We start from the raw sequence: 22,089 nt of genomic DNA on the forward strand, positions 1-22,089 counted from the left end.
CCCATTGAATACAATTGGAATCCAGTGAGTCCATGTGGCTATCTAATCTAATAATAGACAAATATGCAAATTGACCGCACCTTTGCTACACCTAAGCCACGCCCACCAGCCAAGCCACGCCCACCAACCAATCAGGACGAGTATGCAAATTACCCCAACAAAGATGGCGGCTAATTTGCATATCAAGACAGCGTCCAAAGAAGCCAAGAGCTGCAGAAGGGAGTAAAGCTTCGAAGAAGCAAGCAAGCCATGGGGGGAGGAGAAGGGCGGGGCTGAGGCGGGGCCGGGAGCGAAGGGAAACATGGGCGGGCTGGAGGAGACGGCGGGGCGGGGGACAAGGGCAGGGCGGAGGTGGGGCGGGGGAGAAGGGAAACGCAGGCGGGCTGGAGGAGAAGGCGGGGCGGGGGAAAGGGCGGGGCGGAGCCGGGGCGGAGGAGAAGGGAAACGCGGGTGGGCTGGAGGAGAAAGGTGAGGCGGGGGACAAGGGAGGAACGGAGGCAGGGTAGAGTGCAGCAGGAAATCCTATTGCAGGATTTTTCCTGCAACGGGAAAGCTAGTGATTCAGTAAGTGGGTAAACGGGAGAAAGGAAAGCCCTTCCCCACGGCAGACGGGCAGCTCCTAAGGAGGCGGGAGTGTCTGTAACCTGGACAGCCAGTCTGCCCCCATTAGCAATGCTTAGTTCAGGTGAGGATCACCAAGGACGCACAGTCTGCGGGGGAAGAGCTTACTTACTTAATCTCCAAGTGTGTTCCCACCAATTCCTTACTAGTTACTTAGAGAGAAAGGTTATAGCTTCCCTAAGGGGGTCTGGCAGGCAGCCCCTTAACCCAGTGATCAGTGCTGACGTCACCGAAGGCATGTGCCTCCCTAGGGTGCTGTGGAAAGGACTCGCATCACAGCTGTGTGGTTTCATTGTTTCTAAGTTAAGGGTGTCTTTGGGCTCATTTCAGTGCCAAGTCAGACTGCTCAGTGACTCTCATCTAAAGCATTTGTGTATTCCTCATTTGCATATGACTGAGATAAATAACACTCCCAGGAGGAAACACGTTCTACATTGAGCCTTACCGTGGGGCCGGCTGCTCTTCAGCGGGGAGCATTTCTAAGGAAGCTTCGAAGGCGCACCTGTCCTGTGCCATCCTTGTCAAGATGGGCTTTTTTGCTAGAAACTTGGGACTAACCCAAACACTCTCCCTGCAGTATTGGCAGATGCCGAGAATGCTAGAGTCAGGCATGACTGCACAAAGTGAGTGGGACACTGATGAATGAAGGATTCGATCATTCATTTTTAATTGTGTTTTTTTAATATTCACAAGCCTAGCTGTAACACGAAACACAAAAGTAGACGAGTGTATTCGTGTCCCAGGGCTGCTGTCACCAAGTACCACACACTGGGTGGCTTAAGACAACAGACACGTATTCTCACGGTGCTGGGGGCCACAAGTGTGAGATCAAGGTGTCAGTAGGACCGTGCTCCACAGCAGGCTCTGGGGAGGAGTCCTTCCCGCCTCTCCCAGCCTCTGGCGGTGGCTGGCAGTCCTCCGCACGCCTGTGCCTCTATTGTCGCGGGGGTCTTCCTCCCTGTCTGTCCCTGTGTCTTCACTTGGCTTTTATAAGGATGTCAATTACTGGACTTAGGATCTCATTGGATTTGAGGTCATCCATGAGTTAAGTGTGACCTCAGCTTAACTAATTACATCTGCAAGACTATGTCCAAGTAAAGTCACGTTCTGAGGCTTTTAGGTGGGCATGAATTTAGGGGGGCAGTGTGCAACTCAGTATGAGATGGATAAAAGAGAAACATCACCCAGAATCCTTGCATGGTGAGTGATAAAGGAAGAAAGACAATGAAGGTAGAACCACAAAGTGGCAAAGGACTGAGGGGGGTCAGGACTTCAGCCCATAACCTAAGATGATCCCACAGAAATAAAAAAGTTCTCGGAGGGAACCAACCATCTTGACCACCTGAGAACGCAGGTATATTCGGGGCCCAGGACTCTTTAGACATTGTCTGAACATATGAAGGAGCTCTTCAGTTCTGGGTTATTTGTTCTATTTTATAAAGATGGGAATGTGTTTGATAAAAATAGGACATTTATAAATAGAATACTCTGTTTATGTGTGGGTAGAGAGCATGAACCCAAGGCCCATTTAAGTAGAGCTACTTTCTCAAAGTCCTTCCTCGCTGGGTGGTTATGAACTTCAGATTCTCCTGGTGGGTCGCGTACCTGTCACCAGATTCTTCCTTCATACTCAGATTTGGGAGGTGTGAAGGGAACCCAGTCTGAGGACTTTTTCAGAATACTCCTGTGGAGATTGGAAAAGGGACCCCTGTACCCAAATGGGGACAGGCCAGGGTTCCCCATAGGCTGCACTCACCCTTGTAGTTTACATCGAGTGTGGACGTAAGTGGTCAGCGAATCAGCCTGTGGGCTGGACATTTGGGTATTGAGGGCTTACAGGGTTCCGATGGCCTAGAATCTTCCTTTGCTGGCAACTGAAGGCAGATAGGAGCCTAGAGTTAGGTGGGATAACAGAGCTTCAGGCAAAGAACTGAGAGAACTTCATTCCTGACTCAAACAGACGGTTTTCAGAAACACAAGGACAGAGGCCTGGACTTTGGGACAACCCCACTGCACCTGCGTAGTCTTTGTCCGTTGGGATAAAATATGCGCTCGTTTTTTATTATTTTACTTGTTTCCTTTCTGGTCCTTGGCATGGGCTTGGAGAGCGAAGAATCCTGGGAAAACCCTCAGTGTGTGTTTCCTTGATGAAGAGGAGCACATGGGGGCATTTCGTTAGTCATTCCTGGAGTGGTTGCTGAGTGCTTTCCTCTCCCTAAGGCACAGGTATCCTGGCAGTTAGTCCCATGGTCCCACCAACCTTTTCCCCACCTGAAATGTGACCTTTTTTTTTTTTTAATCCAGAAATCTTTATTTGTCCCCTACTGGCCAAAGAGGCAGGCATCCCTAGGATCTTTGTGTTATTGGAGGAAAGCTGCCCTTGAGGTGTCAATCACAGCTGTGGACGGAGCCTGGAGGAGGGTCCCAGCACCACCAAGGGCCAGTGGACATGGCTCCTCTGTGGACTGGGGCCCTCCTGCCTCTTTCCTATCTCTGCCGCCTCTGTCCTGGGTAATTATCAATCCGAGCCATCGCTCCACTTGAAAGTCACCAGCCTTTCCAGGCCAGAAAGAGGACGGGTTCTTCGGGGCGAGGGGCTGGGTCTCAGGACACTGAAGGACCTGCCCTCCTGGGGGAGAACCCCTGTCATCATCTCTTGCCAGATACTTTTTCCTCCTGATGTATTTTTTCCCCTTAAGAAATGTTTTTCCATAATAGCATGGTTCAAATTTTTAGACTGGAATGAACTTCCATCTTCTTATTAAAGTACCTTCTTTTCTTTAGACGCCCATATATTTCAGCACTCCCCCTACCCCCTCTCCCCGCCCCCCGACTGCTTTTCTCATAAACCAGAAAGAGCAGCCGGGCTTTGGCCAGTATTTTTATGCTTTGGCCTTATTCATAGCTTGTCAGCATCACTCGGTTTTTCTCATTGAGGTCAGTGAGATATTTGTGTCTCTGCCTTGCTTGTGTCCTTCGGAAAAGTTGCATAGAAGCTAAAAAGTAAAAAATAAGATCGCCAGTGCCCAGGATAGCAGCTTACAAGAAGCTTGGAGTCAATTTTGTTTCAGACTACAGAATCGTTCCTTTCTGTCTGTGTGTAAACATGTGTTCATCTTCTGAGTCCCAGATTTCTCTTTGATTATAGTGTTGTTGTTTTTTAATTTTGTTGTTAATCCTCACCCAAGGATATTTTTCCACTGATCTTTTAGAGTGGAAGAGAGAGGGAAAGACAGAGAAACATTGATGTGAGAAAAACACATCGCCTCCTTCACATGCCCCAACCAGGGCCCGGGCCAGGGAGGAGCCTGCAACCACCATCCGTGCTCTTGACCAGAATCGAACCCAGGACTCTTTGGTCTGCAGGCTGATGCTCTATCCACTGAGCCAAACCAGCTAGGGCATTTATAGTGGGATTTTTTTTAAATGAATGTTTAAATGGTTTCAATTTGGACCGAGCAGAAGTCTCACTTTTAAAATATAATATTATAGTGATACTAGAGGCCAGGTGCACAAAATTCATGCACTCAGGTAGGGGGGGTGTTCAGCCCGGCCTGCATCCTCTCACAGTCCGGGAGTCCTTGGGGGATGTAAGCCAGAGTTGGACATCCTTAGCGCTACCACAGAGGTGGAAGAGGCTCCCACCACTGCCGCTACACTCACCAGCCATGAGCCTGGCTTCTGGTTGAGCAGCGCTCCCCCTGTGGGAGCACACTGACCACCAGGGGGCAGCTCCTGTATTGATGTCTGCCCCCTGGTGGTCAGTGCGCGTCATAGCAACCTGTCGTTCCGCCATTAGGGTCAATTTGCATATTAGCCTTTTATTATATAGGATGATCAATAGGATTGATACTTGATAATGACTAAATGAATAATATGCAGCATAAGACAATTTAAGAGTTACAGTGGCCATATATTCCTCATGCAGCTCATGTTATTGGGCATCATTTCCTACACTGTTTTGTGTTTCAGGTATCGAACCTTCATTTTCATTTTGACATTTTTGCTGTATGCGAGTTTCCACTTATCTCGAAAGCCTATCAGCATAGTTAAGGTAAGAAATCATAAAGTTTCCTATCCTGCCTGTAATCTCTGTAAGGAACTAGTCACTTTAAGAGAAAACTGGTAGGGGAGATGGGGGTGGGGGGAGGGGGGCGGGGAAGGTAATTGGGGAAAATGGATTGTGTAGAAGCAAGTTATTTGGCAGCTTTGCTTTTTAAGTTTCTCTTTTCTGAATTTAAAATGTTTTAGGATGTATATTTTCGAAGGTAGTATACTCTCAGTAATATTAGTTGATAGTTTCAGAATCCTAAAGCTTAGTTCAATATTTATTCTTGTGTGAATTTTCTCTCCAAAACATCCAATCCTAAATTGTTCCCAACTCGCTCCTACGATCATCACGCTTTGACCCTGAGCTGGGCTGTGGTGGTGGCTCTTCGTTATTCTTAGAACGCCGAGTTCCTGCTTGCATGATGGGCGGGCAGGAAGCTGTTAAGCCGGCATTTAACTAGACTTTGAGTAAAGAAGATTCGAGTAGATAATAGCCAGTTAAACTCGACTTTGAGTAAAGAAGATTTTATAGCCTACATAATAGCCAGTCATAACTTGGGGAAAAGCAAGATAATTTTCTGACCCTTGTTGGAATTCCATCATTTTGCCTATAGATTGTCAACAGGCTTGAGTGGCGTTTGACTCTTGTAGGAGGAACAAGGAAATTGTCCTTTGCCAAAGACAGCTCGTTACAGCTCGATTGCCCCTCCCTCACTCTCTCGTCCTTGGCGTGACACTGACCCAGGGCTGTAATGCTGTTGCCCTCGGCAGCCTTTCCTCCGCTCCCTGTCTGTGGTCTGCTGAGGAAGGCTATTTGGCAGATAGCTACTTTGAATTGGTAAAGCAGAACCCTTGGCTAGATTGTTAGGGCAGTGCCCTGGTGATGATGACACAGCCACATGAGCACAGAGCGAATGAGTCCCGTGTACCGTGCTCACCCAGGAAGTCATCACCTGGTCGAGGTCTGGCCCAGAAGGCTCCTTGTGCCTGGCCATGGTAATCAAGGTCACCAGGGAGTCATTTTCCTGTCCTTGAACATCATAAATGGAAATAGAGTCCTACCATTGGAGCTCCTCTGTGTCAGGCTTATGTTTGTGGGAGGCATCCTCGCCGCTGCGTGGACCTGGTACTCTTCTCTGGTATCGCCGCAGCGTTTAGCCCAGCCATGTAGATCTAACGAGATGAACCCATGGTCCGTTCTGGGCAGGTGGCCCGAGCATGATGGGCAGTGGTCCAAGGATGATGGGCAGGCGGTCTGAGGATGACAGGCCGTCAGCATTCAGCTGCACAGCTGCTCTGAGCAGTCCTCTGTGGTGCCCTGGACATGCTGTGTTTGCTCTGTGTGCTCAGGAGCGGGGCTGGGGGAGAGCCCGGGAAACCAGACCCGCCCGCATTCTGTGGTCCCCAGGCAGACTGCCCCACGGTGACGTCCTTCCCTAGAGCCAGGAGCCCTAGGAAGGCTGGTGAGAGGGGGCGCTGTTCTGACCCTGCACCCCTGCTGAGTGCCCTTTCTCTCTGGCCTCTGCCCCCCTCTCTCCTCCCCACCCCCCCCCGTGGATGTCCCAGGGTGAGCTCCACAAGTACTGCGCTGCTGGGAATGAGGCTGACGTCAGATTCAACAGCCAGAGCCAGAAAGCCAGCGCCCTCCCCTCTCACCAGCTCCCGGACAACGAGACGGACTGCGGCTGGGCCCCGTTCGGTGAGTTCTCTGTTCCTGCAGGTCTGAGTGGGCTGTCCTCTCAGGGAGGGTTCTTCCACGGCGGGCGCTGGGGCGTGGCCCACTCCTCCGGCTGCTCCAGCCTTGCTAATTGAGCAGCGGTGCCCGTGTCCTCCAGAGTAACTGTGTCCAGGGAGCTGACCTACCACAGTCCCACTCCCCCAGCCGCTGCCCTGTCACGGGGCCTGTGTGCAGAAGTGTGACCGCCGGACAAAGATCCTCTTAATGGGGAAATCTGCTGACCTCGGTTTGCATGTCGATCTTGTCAGAGTGGGAAGTTCAGGCGCGCAGAGCACAGACTGGGTGGAAGGGAGAGACCACCGAGGCCTGGTGCGGGGCCGGCCCAGGCGGGTGCTGGAGGAAAGGAATAGATCGATGCTCACCCTGAGCCAGGAGGGTTTGTCCACACAAACAGTGGCTGCCTAGTGGTTGTTTGGAATGTGGTGGCTGTATTTCTGTTTGCCAAGCAGCCCAGCAGCACGCACCCCCACATTCTCCATCCTCGGAGAGCAGAGGTTCTGTGTACTGTTGCCCGGCTGGGGAGCATGCACTGACGTTTAGTGACAGCTAAGCACCACTCACCTCCGCCTGCCGCTCTTCACCATGCAGATCAGGACAACTACCAGCAGCTGCTCGGGGCCCTGGACTACTCCTTCCTGTGCGCATACGCCATCGGCATGTACCTGAGGTAGGTCCGCCTGAGCCTGCAAGACCCTGGCCCCTTACACCATTCCGTGCAGAACCTTCTCAGGTGCGTGTGCTGACGAAGGCAGGTGCGTGACAGTAGGCCCCACCTGCATGCAGGCCCCTTACCTGCCAGTCTCTTCTCAGACACCAGGAAAGAGGGAGAGCCGGTGCGCACCGCTGGGCAGGGCGGACTCTCCACGATGCCTTCCTGGCCCTCGGGTTTCGGACACACGCGAGCCCTGCCCCGAGGTGTCACTTAGGAGCAGGGTACTGGGGGCTCCTCGTGATGCTCAGCGGAGCGCATCCTCGCTCTGCTTCCGGGGCCGCCATCTCTTTACGTGTCCCACATCACTCAGTCCACGGTTTGCAGAGTGTGTGCTGCCCGGGTCCTCACCTGCGCGCAGGGGCCGTGCGGCGTGGTGGCTGGGTGAGGATGCAGACACTGCCGGGATCTGAAGCCCAGCCCCACCACCTGCTCATGTGGCCGCGGGCAGGTCACTGCACAGCTTTGCACAACGGGGGAAATAGTAGTCCTCGCCTCAGAGGACAGGGGGATGAATGTGTTAATACTTGCAAGGCGCTCGGCAGGGGGCCGGCACGGGGCACATGCCCAGCGTCTGCCACACGTGACTTTTATCCTGGGTTCTCCTTGATCCCATGCTTGAACTGACTAGGAAGGCGGTACGTGTCCAGATGAGTAACAGGACATGTTGGGGGCGGGTTAAATACTGGAATTATGGCCCTAACCGGTTTGGCTCAGTGGATAGAGCATTGGCCTGCGGACTCAAGGGTCCCAGGTTCGATTCCGGTCAAGGGCATGTACCTTGGTTGCGGGCACATCCCCAGTAGGGGAGTGTGCAGGAGGCAGCTGATCGATGTTTCTCTCTCATCGATGTTTCTAGCTCTCTATCTCCCTCTCCCTTCCTCTCTGAAAAAAAAAAAAAATACTGGAATTATGTCAGTCCAGCCGGGTTGGGGGGAAATGAGCATAATAGAAAGTAAGGCCTTTAGCCCAAGAGGCTTTGGTTCGGAGCCTGGGATCTTTAGAGATTCGAGAATCTCGGGGATTCTGTCGATGTTGAGCCTCTTCCCTGAGACCCACCAGATGTGGCGTCACTGGGACCTGGGCCCCGCCCCAGCCCAGCATCCTTGTGGGTGGGTGGAGCCAGCCGGGCAGCTCCCCCTGGCGGAGGGCGGTCTCCATCCCTGTGTCTGCGTGTTGGCGCAGTGCTGCAGGTACGGGCCGCAGCAGACAGGGCAGCCCGAGCGAGTGGTGCACACAGATCAGGAGGACGTGTAAGGCTCCGGCTTCTCAGGCCGCCAGCCCGTTCCAGCTTGAGGAATAATGTTTACTCTAAAGATTGCTCTCACTGGACACCAACAGCCTGTAGGATAAAAGACCCACAGCGGGAGTGTTTCTCTCGGTGACTAGAAAACACTACTTGTACTTAAATGTTCCTCTCAGCCGGGAGTGATTTTGTCCCCTAGGAAACACAGAGCAACATCTGGGGACATATTTCTTAACTATGGCTGTCACGGCTGGAGAAGGGGTGGTCCTGGCCTCCAGTGGGCAGAGACCGGGGTGCTGCTCACATGCCACGGCACACGGCACAGCCCTCACCGCGAAGATCACCCGGCCCCGGGTGGCAGGCGCGCCGAGGTGAAGAAACCCGGTTTAAACGAAGTGCTTCTGTTGTTGCCTGTTTACCGGCCAAGACCCTTTCCCCGGCAGCTGGCCAGTGAGCGTGACCACGAGAGTCTGGCCAAGGCGGAGTCCCCGCGGGCTCTCCGCTGCAGCGGGGAGTGCCCCGCTCCCTGGCACGGCCTCTCAGTGCCGCCTCGGCACGCGGACTGTGCGGCACAGCAGATACGGTTAGACTTGGTGGGGGCCTTCCCGGCCAGCTCCTGCCTGGCAGGTGTCAGCAGGCGAGCGAGGCCTCGGGAGTCGGGTAAACATGGGATGGTGTCCATCCCGTCAGCCTCTCCGGTGGCTTCATAGCAGCTCCAGGCCAAGAGGCTTGCTCCTGGTCACCGGTCATTCCTTTTTATGGTGTTTGCCTGCCGTTTGACAGTTGACATTTTAACTGGATGTTGTTTATATAAAAGCAGGACTAACTAGCCGGACACGTTTGGGTGTTGTTTTTTTAAATGTCTGCCATCATACGTGTAAGCCATGGTGTTGGATGTTTATTATTTGACAGTTAGTGACTTTCACTAGAAATAAAGTGTCTTAAAAGATGTTTCCATGACCAGTTTCTGGTTAATAAACGCCCCATTGGGAGGTCATTGTGATTAAATCTTCTTGGAAGCAGCTGTGCTCTGGAGTTCTAAAAGCTCCGAGAACAGCCGGAAAGCATCCGGAAAGAGGTCGCTGAGCCATTTACACTGTGGGTGTGTTTGTTTGCTCACATTTGTCTTTCTTTTTTCTTCCCCTCAGCGGCATAATAGGGGAGCGCCTGCCAATTAGGTATTACCTAACTTTCGGAATGCTGGCCAGCGGCATCTTTACTGCCCTGTTTGGGTTAGGGTATTTCTACAATATCCACAGTTTTGGATTCTACGTGGTAACTCAGGTAAGGTCTGGGTCCATGGCTCACCACGCGTGGGGTTTCCATGATGAGCTGGACAGGGTGTTCATGTCGTAGGTCCCTCCCTCCACCAAGAGAGAAGATGGCAGGGGGTGGAATCGGGATGGGGCATGGCAGACCTGCATCCTGACTGACATCAGGGTCAGCGCTGACATGTAAGGTCTGTCTTCTGTCTTCTCTGAAATTGCAACATCCATGCAGTTTTCCTTAAGTTTCAGGAGTTGCCTCTTTTTAAAAAATATACACTTTTTTTATTGATTTCAGAGAGGAAGGGAGAGTGAGATATAGAAACATCAATGATGAAAGAGAATCATTGATCGGCTGCCTCCTGCACGCCCCACCCTGGGGATCAAGCCAGCAACCCAGGCAGGTGTCCTGACCGGGAATCAAACCATGAGTTCCTAGTTCATAGGTCAGCGCTCAACCATTGAGCCACACAGGCTGGGCAGGTGTTGCCTCTTGGGGAATCCTCTCTGTCCACACCCCAGCAGGGAATCAAAGCAGGAGCCCTCTGCCCTCATCTGGATGAGTTTAGATGTTCTGTCTTGTGACGGACCATGCCACTCAGGAGTCAGAGGGGTGTGGGGTGCCGCGAGGGCAGGAGGAAGGGAGGACGTGGGCGTCATTGACGATGGGACAGGGTTGGAGGTGGTCAGTGGGAGGAGAGAGCCTAAGGGTGCTCACAGCAGGTGACGCAGAGACAGGCCCGGTGGCTTTGCCCTTCCAGCTGGGCCCAGCCCTTCCTGAAAAACTTGGCTACTGCCCATCTCCACGTTCTTGAGAATAAATATTTACTAGAAATGGAAAATGACTTAAAATAATGAGTTCAACTTCTGAGGCTCTCCAGATAGTCCAGCGGGTGTGATAAAATCATCAAAGCAAATTAAACATAGTTTACCTTTAAAAAGGTTGCCACAAGACCTTGAAAAAATTTGACTGTTTAAATTACAAAAGCAAGTTACACTTTGTAGTAATATTTAAAATTAGAAGGAAGGAAAAAAGAAACCATTTCCCCAGAGTTCCAGCACACTCCTGGAGGGAAGGCCACGCCTGGCTGGCCCTGAGGCTGGACCAGCGAGCAGCCCCGATGGCTCCTGCTGAGCTGGTTGTCCCAGTGGTCGTTGTAGGAGGTGCAAGGCTGGACCTGGTTTCATGTCATCTTGTAAAGTTGCCCCTGACACTCCTGAGACTAAAGTGAGCCCATTCACCAGTGCACTTGCTAAGTCCCTTTGTTAAAAAATAAATATATATATATAGTGCCTAAGCAACCGTTACGACCAGAACGACCGGTCACTATGACACGCACTGACCACCAGGGGGCAGACACTCAACGCAGGAGCTGCCCCCTGGTGGTCAGTGCACTCCCACAGCCAACCTCCCCTGGCCAGCAGGCCCCAATAGTTACGCCGCCCACCCACCGAGGTGGCAGCACAGCAGCAAGGGAAGGAGGAGGGGGAGAGGTGGGGAACCGCATGGTGGTGGGGCGCTGACGATGGCAGTGTCCATTCCTTCCGCGCCTGGCCCGGTGACTGTTGCCTCCCCTCCCGACCCCACCAGGGCCTTTGGGCCCAAATCAGCCTGGTCCTGATCGGCCCTGATTGCCATCCAGTCCTAGGGACCCCACCCATGCACGAATTTCATGCACCGGGCCTCTAGTAATATATATAAAGGAGAGAGAGAAACATCATGCCCCCTACTTGGGATCAAGCCCGCAACCCGGGCATGTGCCCTGCCTGGAATCGAACTGTGACCTCTTGATTCATAGGTCGACGCTCCTCAACCACTAAGCCACACTGGCCAGGCGCTAAGTCCCTTCTTGAAATGTAAGCTCAGGGTATTCTTAAAAGGGGGAGAAATACTTTCTCTCGGCTTCAGATCCAAGTTAATCTCAGTTCAGAGTATCGTTAACAACAGCACCTTCTTCACAACATCAGAAGTGAAAACATGCAATTTGCAAGCCACATTTATCGTACAATCACGTTTCTAGGAAAAAAAGACAATTTTTTCTCTTCTTATAAAATTTAGATTAGACAGCGATTGAACCCCTTGGCCCCAGGCTGTTAATAGTAGTTCATCTTCTAGCAAGAGGTTTCCTTTTCTTCCTTTTCCCCACGTATTCTAAAATTTTCACCATAGGCATGTGTTAGATTTGTAATTACATATATAAATTAAAATTTTGGGCTCTTGGGGCTCACATCAAATAGGGTCTGGCCCCCTTCCTTTGTGGGAGTCCCAGCTGTGCTCCCACACTCGCGGAGAAGGGGCAGCGTCCACGAGGCCCCCTGAAGCTGTGTTCCCCTCCAGCTGAGCCTCCCTTCACCCTCTGTCACAGATCATCAACGGGCTGGTGCAGACCACCGGCTGGCCCAGCGTCGTCACCTGCCTCGGCAACTGGTTTGGAAAAGGAAGGTGAGACCTCGTAAAGTGTGTGATTGTCTGACCACCTGCTGTCCGCCTGGCACTAAAGCAAAATCCCATTGAAGGGCAGCTGTCATAGAGAAATAAAAGGTTTTAAAAAGGAAGGTGAGACAAGGCCACCCTGTTTCCAGCAGCATTATTTTGTAAAAGATTTGCTTTTTAAAGACTTGATTTTCAGTTTTTCTTTGGATTTATTGTAGGGGGAACGCTTTAACTAATCTAGGAAATAAAATGATTAAAACTTCTGGGCCCAGAGGTTCTGAAATGCAGGAGGTCTTTGTCCCAGGAGAGGTCCCCCACCCTGCTGTGGGCGGGGCGGGTCTGTGTCCTCCTGCAAAGCTGACCAGCAGCATGGCCTTTTCCGGCCTCCTGGGGACCCGGGAGACGTGCAGAGGGCGGACCCTGCCTCAGGCCTCATTGAAAATAAGACTCAGGGCACATGGCAGCGTGACAAGTCCTGACTAGTCACCCAGCGCCTGGGAGCAGAGGTGCACTCAGCCTCTGGTGACCTGACTGCGTGCGGTCCAGATGCCACAGTAATGCTGTGTGACCCACAGCCCCGGCCAGGGCCAGGGTTAGGCAGGGTGGGGAGATACTGAAAATGGGGAACGGGAACAGGAAGCCCGCTCCCTGAGCCTCATTTAGCGACTCCATCCATTGGGCCAGTCAGCGGGAACTCGTGTGAATGGGATAGTTCATCAAATGATTGATTGGACTTAGTCTGCAGAGGCACCCATTTAAATTTGGGGTCCTCCAAGAACTTCAGGAAAAGGCCTCATTCCTCTTTTGAAACATAAATAAAGAAGCTCTGAGCGAGAGGTGTACCCACACCTGTGTCTCCGAGGTGAAATGAAGCCCCGTTCTCTGCAAGCACCCCAGCCCCGCGCCCTGCAGCAGTTCCCGCACCGCCTCTAGCCCTCGACCGGCTCTCACGCGTGGCACCAGTGCCGTGTCCCCCACAGCGGACCCCGTGAGCTTCTGGACATCATTTGCTGCCTTGTGTCTTGTGTTGCAGGCGAGGTTTGATTATGGGGGTCTGGAACTCCCACACCTCAGTGGGCAACATCCTGGGCTCCTTGATTGCTGGCTACTGGGTGTCCACGTGCTGGGGCCTGTCCTTCATCGTGCCCGGAGCCATCGTGGCGGCCATGGGGATCGTGTGCTTCCTCTTCCTCATTGAGCGTAAGTGCCCGTGCCTGAGCGACGACCACCCCGGAGGGCTTCGGGCGCGAGTTGCTAAGAGAGCGGGCTGTTGCTTAGTCCTGTGCGGGCGGGCGGCTGCCCTGGCTCCCCCATCGGGTAGACTCCTTCTTCAGGTGCAGCCTTCCCCGTTAGCTGCTTCTCTCCTGGTCATGCTGGATTTTCTGCTGTTTCCTGATTTCTGGAGTAACAGGTTGAAATTCCTTCCACCTGTCCCCCTGCCCTGCAGCGTCAGGCATGCAGGGGTTTCCTTGTGTCCGGGAGTCTCGCGACTTCCTCGGGCCTGCCACGTTGCTCCCCGCCAGGGGCGAGGTGCCCGGCCCGGCACCTGCTCACCCCAACTTTGTTTGCTTTCTGATAAGGTGTATCTTGGACAGTGTTGTAAAACCATGGCACAGCTTATGGCCATATATCTTACTTGGGTGAAGAGCGTTCCATTCTAGACTCAGTTCCAAACTTGTTGGAATTGAACTTGAAATTAATTTTTAAAATAGAGGCCCAGCAGGACAAAGGTTCTTAGGTGTGGAGAAGCTGGATGCCAGGGCGCTCAGATCACACGCCTGTAACTGGACCCGAGCGTCGCCGAGTTCTGGGAAAGGTCACCTGTGCCACCTGTTTTCCTCCAGGCTGGGTCCTGCCACCTGGCTCTCCCGCGTGTCCTTCATGCATTAGTCACCTGAGAGCCAGGCACTTCCTCTTCGCCAGCGCAGGGTCCCCGGATGCAGTGCATTGTGCTGCCCGAGGTCTGGAGTCCACCGTGACTTTTATTCTCCTCCTCAACTGATTAGAGGCTGGCTCTGGGGGGAAGGAGGCGTGTGGCAGTGGGCGGGGCTTGCTTGCTGGCCTGGCCTGGGATCGGAGTGCCAGTCCCCACACAGGTCCATCAGCCGGGCCGGGCCGGGCCGGGCAGGATTTCCAGGAATAAGGAAGCCTTGGTTTGGTCTTTTGTCATCAAATGAATGAGAGCCTCCTTCCCCCTGAGCCACCACTCCTGTGGCTCCTGCTGGGTGTCGGGTCGGGGAGGGAGGGGCGATGCTGAGAGTCTGAACAGAGGGCTTTCCTGGAACTGCCTCCCCATCATTCCCGTCACCTCTTGTCAGCTTCCTCTGATTCCAGGGGTCCCCCTGCTGGCTTCCCGCTTCGTACTGTGGTGACCTTGGGGCTCTGTTTCTCTCCTCCTGGGTCCACTCTTGGGGCAGAAATGCCACGAGAGACCATGCCTGTGAGGCTGTCCTATGAGATCTTACCGAAGTGGGGGCACAGGTGAGCGAATCCAGACCTACACTTGTGCCTTCTGCTTCCCTGGTTCTCAGCGGCAAGCAAACACTGATGGGGAGTTTTGAGGCTCCACGGGTGGCGGTGGGAGGTGCCGTGGAACCGAGGCCTGGCCACCGAGCCCGGCCTCCCCTCCTGTCTGCTCTCTTGTTCCTCCGCTTGGTGGTTTTTCTTACCCACAGTCTTAGCCTCCTGCCTTGTTAGAACTGAATTCAAGGTTCCACAAGATCCTCAGTGAGTCCCCTATCCCTGTTCTTCTTGGTGCCACCAAATTCCTTCTCACTGCCCCTCCTTCCCTGCTCACCCCACCCCTGGCCTCCTCTTAGTACCTGATCTCAGTACCTCTTCTCTCTCAGTACCTGATCTCACTCAGTACCTCATCTCACTCAGTACCTCATATCAGTACCTGATCTCACTCAGTACCTCATCTCACTCAGTACCTCATCTCAGTACCTGATTTCACTCAGTACCTCATCTCAGTACCTCATATCAGTACCTCATCTCTCTCAGTACCTGATCTCTCTCAGTACCTGATCTCACTCAGTACCTTATCTCTCTCAGTACCTCATCTCTCTCATTACCTCATCTCACTCAGTACCTCATCTCACTCAGTACCTCATCTCAGTACCTCATCTCTCTCAGTACCTCATCTCTCTCAGTACCTCATCTCTCTCAGTACCTGATCTCACTCAGTACCTCATCTCAGTACCTCATCTCTCTCAGTACCTGATCTCAGTACCTGATCTCAGTACCTGATGCTGCAGTCACTCTGCACCGCTGGCACTTCCTTCGGATGGCTCATCGCTGCTGGAGGTTGGCTGTCCTTGTCCCACTGCCCTGACTACTCCTCTCTCCTCCCCCAGCCTCTGCTAAGGCCCGTCCCCCATCCCTGGCTCACGGCCCACGGGCACCTTCCAGACTTGGTGTTTGTCGGCCCTCCCGCTGGAGGTCTCCTTTCAGCCCTCCTCGGTGTCTCCCACGGGCGCAGCTCTGCCTCTGAGGTCACATCTGCCCCTTGAATTAAAATCCGGGGTTGGCTGTGATTTGTCCTGGAATGAAGACATCTCTCAGACTCTTCCTCATAACCAGTGAGCGCACGCCCTGCAGCTCTTCTTCCCATGTCATCCAGAGGACATTGTCAGGAGGGAGGGGGAGTGGCTACCGCACGCCACGTGCTTCCTGAGTTCCAGGCCCGGGCCAGGCGAGTCCACACCCAGGGAAAGGCCTGAGGCTCAGGCGCTAGCAGACCTGCCCCAGGTCACTCAGCAAATGGGGATGTTGGGTGTGACCCGGTGCCAGCTCACCCGTTCAGACTTTCTTAAACTCTGGCCATGGATCCCTTAGGTCCTTGGGATGGGTTCAATTAAAAATGAATTTTTTATTTAGATGATAATCTTTTTTAAACTTTATTTTTCAATTGAGTTTATTGGGGTGACACTGGTTAATAAAATATATTGTTATTGGGGCTGAGCAGCAAAAGCTTTGGGGGCCCCTCCTTGTCACCTGCTCCTTCTTCCTGCCCAGGGCTAGGCCCAGAGGGCAGGGTGCCCCCCTGTGGGCCCCTCGTGTCTGCCTGTGAAATGGCTCTGTGACATGTCCCAGCCAAGGGTTGTGCGTGCTAATGTCCTCCAGGCAAAAGCCTGGGAGATGCCCTCTCATAGGCACCGGACAAGCCTCAGGGACAGGGAGGCCTCCTGGCTGGCCCTGGGCGAGGCGGGGGCACAGGGCGGCTGGAGAAGACCCCAGGTGAGCTGCTGACATCACTTCAGTGGCGACCACACGTGTCAGGTGGGCCACTGGGACAGCAGTGCCGTCCCTGCCGGCCCACTTGGGGTGAGCGTGGAGGAGCCTCCAGTCCATCAGAAAGGGCTCAGCGAGGCCCGCGTCACCCTCTGTGTCACATGGGAAGGAACCCAGCTGTGGGGACTTTAGAGCCCTTTAGCTCAGTGTGTTTCGAGGCAGTTAAACTGTTTCACCAAAAGTTATTAAAAGACCAGCCTTCTGGGTGTGGGGAGGGAACAAGGCTGTTTAGAGGCGGCCTCTGGACTCTGAAGAGATGAGTTTGCTTCCCCCGCGCCTCCCAGCTGTGCTGGCCGCTGGTGCCCACATGCGCCAGAGTCATTTCCGAGCAACAGGGTGGAAAAGCCTAGCTCCCAGCTTTGTTCCTCTTTCCCACGTCCTGCCTCCTGGCGTTTAGATACAAGGCACTTCATTCTGTATCAAGATGGATGTTCGGTCCCCACTAATTTTCATTTCTAATTAATTCCATAGCACTAAGCAACTCATCACCAGTGTCACCTGTAACCTTCTATTCGGAAACGCTTTTCCTGTTCTTACATTTCCTCCCGGAACTCCTCCCTCAGACACGCTTCGCGTGCCTGTCACTGCGGTGTGCGTGTGCTCGGCGTGTCTGGGTGTCCCATGTGACCTGTTGTCCGCATTGCGCAGCAGGCTCCATGCTCCTGCCGCTCGCATTTGTTGGCGGAGGGAGGGCAGGGGCTGTGAGTTCTCTGTGGGGTGGCCGCCGCCTGTGCCCTCACCCCACCAGGCATGCTGCCTCGGGCAGTCTTTTTTCTGAAATTGCTGCTAATTGAGTAAAGGTATCAGATGGGTCTTGTTTTGGTTTAGTTTTTGTGTTGGAGGACATGCCTGGCCCCGGGTTCACACGTGACTGCATGTTTGGTTTTTCAGATCCGAAGGACATCGCCTGCTCGTCCACCCTGGTGGCGGTAAGGACTCGAGTGCTCTCTGCTTCTTGTGCCCCTGCTCCAGTGAAGGGAGGTGTGATTCCTGGCTGTGGGTTAATCATTGCTCTAACTAGTGTTTTTTCTCCCAGCATGCAAAAAGCTATGAGAATGGCGTGCACAGGTTTCGACTGCAGAAGCAAGCCGTACCTGACGAGAAGAAGCTGCTGGTGAGTCCTCCCCGAGCCGCTCAGCAGGCCGTCAGAGTCGCTGCCTCAGGGACCCGTCCCAGAATCCAGGGTCCTTACAAAACTGGGTCTCGCGTTTCATCAGTAAATCTCGAATTGGTCCTTGGTAGATTTCTTTGGGTAGCAGGCTAAGCTTACTTTACAGTTTTAAAATCAAATTAGAAAGTCGTTCATTCGTTCAGCAAGTATTTGCAGCATTCCGTGAGGCGGGCACTGCTCCAGGTCAGGCTGTGCCGTGAGCATCAGTGACACACCTTGCTCCTGTGGAACTCCCATTTTGGGGGGCCTGGAGGGGACAGCACCAGCTAAATGCCAGGAAGACGGAGAGCAGGGAGAGGAGCAAGCTCTCAGGTGTCTCTCCTCATAAGGGCACTAATCCCCTCCAGAGGGCTCCCCTCCTGACCAAAGGCCCACCTCCAAATACCATGACATCAGAGATTGGGGTTCAACACATGAATTGGGGAGGAGCACAAATATTTGGTCCACAGCATCAAGTCTTAATCGATGTCCAAATGGCTCAATATTCCTCCGATTGTTTTGTCAAACTATGACCTCCTGGTTCATAGAGCGATGCTCAACTTCTGGGTCATGCCCGCCAGGCCCTCTCTGATTGTGATTGAAGACTTGCCTTTGCCCTTGACCTCAGGCCCATGTTCTGGTGCAGCTCCTCACCGGTAAAGCCGGCCACGTCTTCTGAATAAATGTCGCTCCTTCCTTTCCTGGTCCTTCTACGGAAGTCTGTTTACTAGCTGTCACCAAAGAGACAGTCACCTAGTTAGAGGCCCGGCAGGTCCTGTTTCAGGCCCGGCCGCACCGCAGGCTGACTCAGGGCGGACGCCACCAGGCGGTTGGCCCTTTCAGAGGGGCCTCTGAGCACTCACTGGGCGTTGGTCCTTGCCCTGTGCTGCAGGAAGAGCTCACACACTGCAGATGCCTCCTAGCGGGCAGGCAGGGCGTCCCACAAGTTCAGCAGGAAAACCTGGCGTCCCCTTTCCCAGAGGGACCCGGCTCAGACCCACAGGACCTCAGAGTGGAGTGTTCCTCAGCCCCCATCATGACTGCCTTTCATTCGGCCCTGCCTGCTTAGTGTTTGTAAACTCCGTCGAGTTCTGCAGTTCTCAGCCGGGACAACACCTTGGGCCTCCTGGGGCCTGCTCCAAGGACCCCTGTAATTGTCTGGGTGCAGCCCGTGCCCCGGACTGGCTCAGAGCCCCAGGAGACTCCAGGGCTCAGCCAGGGTTGAGAACTGTGACTTAGTCTCCTGACCTGGACAGTTAGCATAATTCATGAGAGAAAAGTTGATTTCCAAACTCAAGTGGCAGTTCTTCACGTTCATGTATGTCATCATCATGCTAAAGCATCACGTGTGCGGTAAACGTGACCATGTTTACCCAAAGGCCAGTCCCCTGTGCCACGTCTGCCAGGAAGCCACTTCCCGGCTCTCGGGATGGCGCCCTGCTGCCCACGTGAGGTGCTGGGCTGAGCCCACCCCCAGGTGTCCCAGTTGCTATTTTTCGCTGGGAGAGAAGTCTGAGTATCGAGACACAGATATGGCAGTGCATTGTCATCTTTTGTTTTGTTTTTAATAAACTGCATTTGTAATCCAACTGGCATAGGCTGTAGCGAGATAAATACTTACAGGCTGTTTTGTTCTGTGGGAAGTCTGAAATACAGAGAAACATTCTAAGTCCTGGAACTTCATAGTTTAGTCGTGAGCAACAGTTTCAGGCCCTCTTGCTCGGACTTGGAGCCCCATCCCACCTTGGGGACCACTGTTCTTTGCTTTGATCGTGCAAACTTGTCCTTTAGCAATGTCCAAAATCAAAATTCACAAAATATCAGAATTGGTTTATGCATTTTGAAATAATGTTGGTTCTGGTCATGTACATCCATTGTGAGCTCCTTAAAAAACGCAGGATCATAGAAAGCATTTATTTTCATAAAAATTGCATGTAATTTCACCACTTGGTGATAATCATTGCCAGGTTAGAATTTAGCTTCTTTCTATAATACATTATATAGTTACCTTGTTATATCTGTGCACTAGAGGCCCGGTGCATGAAATTCGTGCACAGGTAGGGTCCCTAGGCCTGGCCAGTGATCAGGGCCGATCGGGGCCTTCTGGCTGCTGGCCGGGGCCTTCCTTCCAACTGCCATCCAGGGCCTCCCTTCCCGGGCTGCTGGCTGCCAGCCAGGGCCTTTCTTCATTCCGTGCTGCCCCCTGGTGGTCAGCTCACATCATAGTGAGTGATCAGACTCCCAGTCTCCTGGTCAAACTCCTGAGGAGACACTTTGCATATTGGCCTTTTATATATATATATAGATATCCAAACATATATAAATATTCATAATATATGTATATATTCCTTGAGATTGTGATAAAATACAATTTTGAGCATTTTGAGCATATTTCCATGTCATTAAAATCTGTAACTCTTTTTATAACTGCAAGATATATTATTACTATGGATGAACTTTACCAGTTTTCCTCAATGGTGTTTGACATTCATTTTATTGGATAAGTAGTTTTTCATCGTCCAAATTATTTTTCACAAATAGATTCCTAGAATGGCTGGGTTAAAGGGTTTTACATGTTTAGTTAGTACTTCCTAGAAATGTGGGAAAGCTAATGATTCTAAGCGATGACTGCGGTGAGAATGTTCTCCAAGATGCCCCGAGACTCTCAGGGGAGCCCTTAGCCATCAGGAACCCTGGTCTCCCTTCAACCGAGGCATTGACAGCCTCTTCTTTCTCTTTCCGATGGGCTCACCTCCAGGACCCAGAGGTGCAGTGCTTGCTGCTGTCGGACGGGAAGCGGGCTGTCCATCAGAACCACGTGGTCACCCTCCCGGCCGAGGGCGGGGGCAGCATGGCCGCCATCAGCTTCACCGGGGCCTTGAAAATCCCCGTGAGTACCGGCCTGGGGAGAGTTTCCAAAGGGGGGGCGTCTGTGCATGTGGTGGATGACACTGGCCTGTTGATAACTGAGCTTAGCAAAGGCAACTGGGATCAACAATGCACAGGTCAGAGCCTCAGCAGGGCCCGTTCACAGGCAGCCCGGCCCTGAGCAGGGCCGCAGTGTCTGTCTGCCTCACACTGTGTTTTAAACCGTTTTGAAATTCGTTGTCTCCATTTAGAAATTCAGAAATTTCATAGACAAACAGGCCTCTCATCTTCCCTTGAAAAACCTGAGTCTCTGGCCCTGCTGGGCCTCCACGCCCTGTGTTCACTGCCTGCCTCCCTCCCAGCCGCCTGCTGGCCCCTAAGGACCTGCGGTGGCCCCTGGGAGGCGCCGGGCCTGCGTTCTGCTCTGCGGGGTGGGCCCGCTCGACTTTCTTCACCCAGGAAAGTGCTTTAGGAGCCCAGACCTGGTCTCATTGACCCGTGTTCTACCAGGAAGGAGGGTGAGGGGTGCAGACAGAAGCTGATGGGTCACAGAACCTGGGCTTGTTCTTTGTTTAAAGCTGAGGCGAGCTGTGTGCAGGGAGGAGGCTGATCCTGACTCTGGGCAGACAGGCATGCGCAGTGCCTGCTGGTGGGCCCTGGATGTGACCAGATGTGAAGGAGATTCGGGGAGAAGGTGTTCAAGACAGGGCTGGGGGCCCTCGCTGGTTTGGCTCAGTGGATAGAGCGCCGGCCTGGGGACTGAAGGGTCCCTGATTCGATCCCAGCCGAGGACACATGCCTGGTTTGCAGGCTCGATCCCCAGTAGGGGGCATGCAGGAGGCAGCTGACCAATGATTCTCTCTCATCATTGATGCTTCTCTCTCTCCCTCTCCCTTCCTCTCTGAAATCAATAAAAATATATTTATTTTTTTTTTAAAAAAAAAGGAAGACAGGGCTGGGGGTGGTGTGCAGTGGTGAGATTTCTTGTTGGTTCAGAGTTTTCGTGTATTAAATGCATGGGCTCCCTCAGCAGAGAACCGGGGACTGTCACAGGACATGTAGAAGCCGTTTTCTTCTAACACGGTGACCAGAGAGGCGGTGAGGGCAGAACAGGAGCAGGAGCAGCTGGAAAAGGGAGAGCGACCCTGCCCGTGGGCCACGACGGCCGGGCCTTGGGGACCGCTCTGAGAAACTCCTGAGCTGCTGCCCGTGGCACTCGTACTCACAGGAGCAAGCATGGGTCTCACACAGCCGAGACCAATTCACTGGTGCTCGCCCTCTGTGAGAGGGGCAGTGGGACGCAGCCCCAGAGGCCCCTTAGTGCGTGTGCGGGCTAGAGGGTGAAGGGCGCACCCAGAGCATAGAATCAGGCAGTCACGGCCATAAAGGGACTTGGGAGAGCCGATGTGGAACAGATGAGACTGGGTGGGCCCGGAGCCCGGAGCCGCTTCAGCCAAGGGCGCTGCAGCCCAGCCTGGCCGCCCGCCACTGAAAGAGAGAGCTCTGGGCTGGCCTGCAGGAAACACTGGTTTTAAATAGAAGGTTATTTTTAAAAGTGTCTTGTTAACAACTAGTAACCTTTCTGTTGTACCTACTGTGTAGCTGCCTCGAATACTTTTACTGAAAGTGGGGTACACACTAGTTAAATGCAAGTGGATTTGTGCAGAGTGCAGAGAGCAGGCTGAGAGCCCTGGCCTCCGAGGAGCTGGGTGTCC

General features: G+C 53.1%; 1 protein-coding gene across 1 annotated transcript in view; it reads left to right on the top strand.

Annotated features, from left to right (window-relative positions):
* The window catches only part of SLC37A1 (solute carrier family 37 member 1), a 52,920-nt gene that overhangs the window by 18,282 nt on the left and 12,549 nt on the right, over positions 1–22,089 (top strand). The window contains exons 4-12 of the mRNA XM_008145771.3: positions 4,594–4,675; positions 6,238–6,370; positions 6,998–7,076; positions 9,513–9,648; positions 11,996–12,072; positions 13,097–13,263; positions 17,248–17,285; positions 17,393–17,470; positions 20,265–20,396. Of these exons, the coding sequence (XP_008143993.2) occupies positions 4,594–4,675; positions 6,238–6,370; positions 6,998–7,076; positions 9,513–9,648; positions 11,996–12,072; positions 13,097–13,263; positions 17,248–17,285; positions 17,393–17,470; positions 20,265–20,396 (922 nt within the window). The remainder of the gene's footprint in view (positions 1–4,593; positions 4,676–6,237; positions 6,371–6,997; positions 7,077–9,512; positions 9,649–11,995; positions 12,073–13,096; positions 13,264–17,247; positions 17,286–17,392; positions 17,471–20,264; positions 20,397–22,089) is intronic.

The sequence above is a fragment of the Eptesicus fuscus genome, chromosome 3 (assembly GCF_027574615.1).
Source record: "Eptesicus fuscus isolate TK198812 chromosome 3, DD_ASM_mEF_20220401, whole genome shotgun sequence".
Lineage (NCBI taxonomy): Eukaryota > Metazoa > Chordata > Mammalia > Chiroptera > Vespertilionidae > Eptesicus > Eptesicus fuscus.